At 52.0% G+C, this 875-nt stretch overlaps 1 protein-coding gene across 1 annotated transcript; it reads right to left on the bottom strand.

Annotated features, from left to right (window-relative positions):
- Nucleotides 1–691, bottom strand: JCM6883_000048 (uncharacterized protein; the record flags this gene model as incomplete). The annotated part of the gene is made up of 5 exons (XM_076635750.1): nucleotides 1–50; nucleotides 124–173; nucleotides 240–361; nucleotides 431–504; nucleotides 577–691. Coding segments are annotated over 5 exons (411 nt in total), but the record flags the coding sequence as incomplete, so codon positions are not given.
- Nucleotides 692–875: the final 184 nt, after the last annotated feature.

Here is an 875-nt window from a genome sequence, read left to right as displayed (position 1 = left end):
CTGGTCACTGCTGGAGGTTCCGAACTCGACGTCGGTACAATACAAAAATCCTGTCAAGGGGATGGGAGTTGGTGTCAGCTCAGTGATGACGACGACGATCTGAACGTCGACATCGAGACGGACCTGAACAGTTTGCATCGTCACCGTTGCATGGAGTTCCGGGCCCACCGGTGCTATATTCGAGTAACGAGGGGGGGAATCAGCAAAAGATCGTCGAAATCGCGAAAAAGAAAACTGACCAGACTCCATCTGTGCAGACTCCGTTGTCACAGTTGGAAGAGTCGGTACATTCAGCTCCGCTGATACCGCAGAAATATTGTCCAGATCCGGCGTCCTGCTGGCAAACGGGGTCGACGGGGTTCTGAGAATGGAAGGGAAGACGATCAGTCAGATAAGTTCGAAGTGACTGTAGTGTCCGGCTTTCACTTACAGGGTTGTCTCCTTGAGTTCCTCCTTCACCGGAACCGGGAGCGACGAGGTTGTCGTTCAAGCATTGGTTGGGGTCTACGGAAAGAAAGCAATTTTCAAAATCAGTGCTGAACTGAAAGATTGAGCGATGAGAACGAGTAAGCTCACCAGGAGAGAAGGTGTTGTCTCCGTTGACGATAGTACAGGGGAAACGACCGTAGTTTTGAGCGACAACGAGAGTCGAAAGGGAAAGAAGGGAAGCGATAGCGAGAGTCGAACGCATATTTGACGGTATCTGCGAGGTGGAGCGAACATGGTCAGTAGCCGATCGACCAGGAGACGAACAGAGAGCAGCGATAAGGTCGGAAGAGGAGAGGGGGAGAGTAGATCGATCGTGGGTTGAAAGAAGATTCTACCTTGCGAGAGGAAGACGACGACTCACAAAGGAGAGAGGGGTGAGGTGGGTG

Source organism: Sporobolomyces salmoneus, assembly GCF_050403485.1.
Source record: "Sporobolomyces salmoneus JCM6883 DNA, S_salmoneus_JCM6883_v1_ctg211, whole genome shotgun sequence".
NCBI lineage: Eukaryota > Fungi > Basidiomycota > Microbotryomycetes > Sporidiobolales > Sporidiobolaceae > Sporobolomyces > Sporobolomyces salmoneus.
The sequence above is the reverse complement of the archived record's forward strand: the minus strand, read 5'-3'. Positions and strand labels throughout refer to the sequence as shown.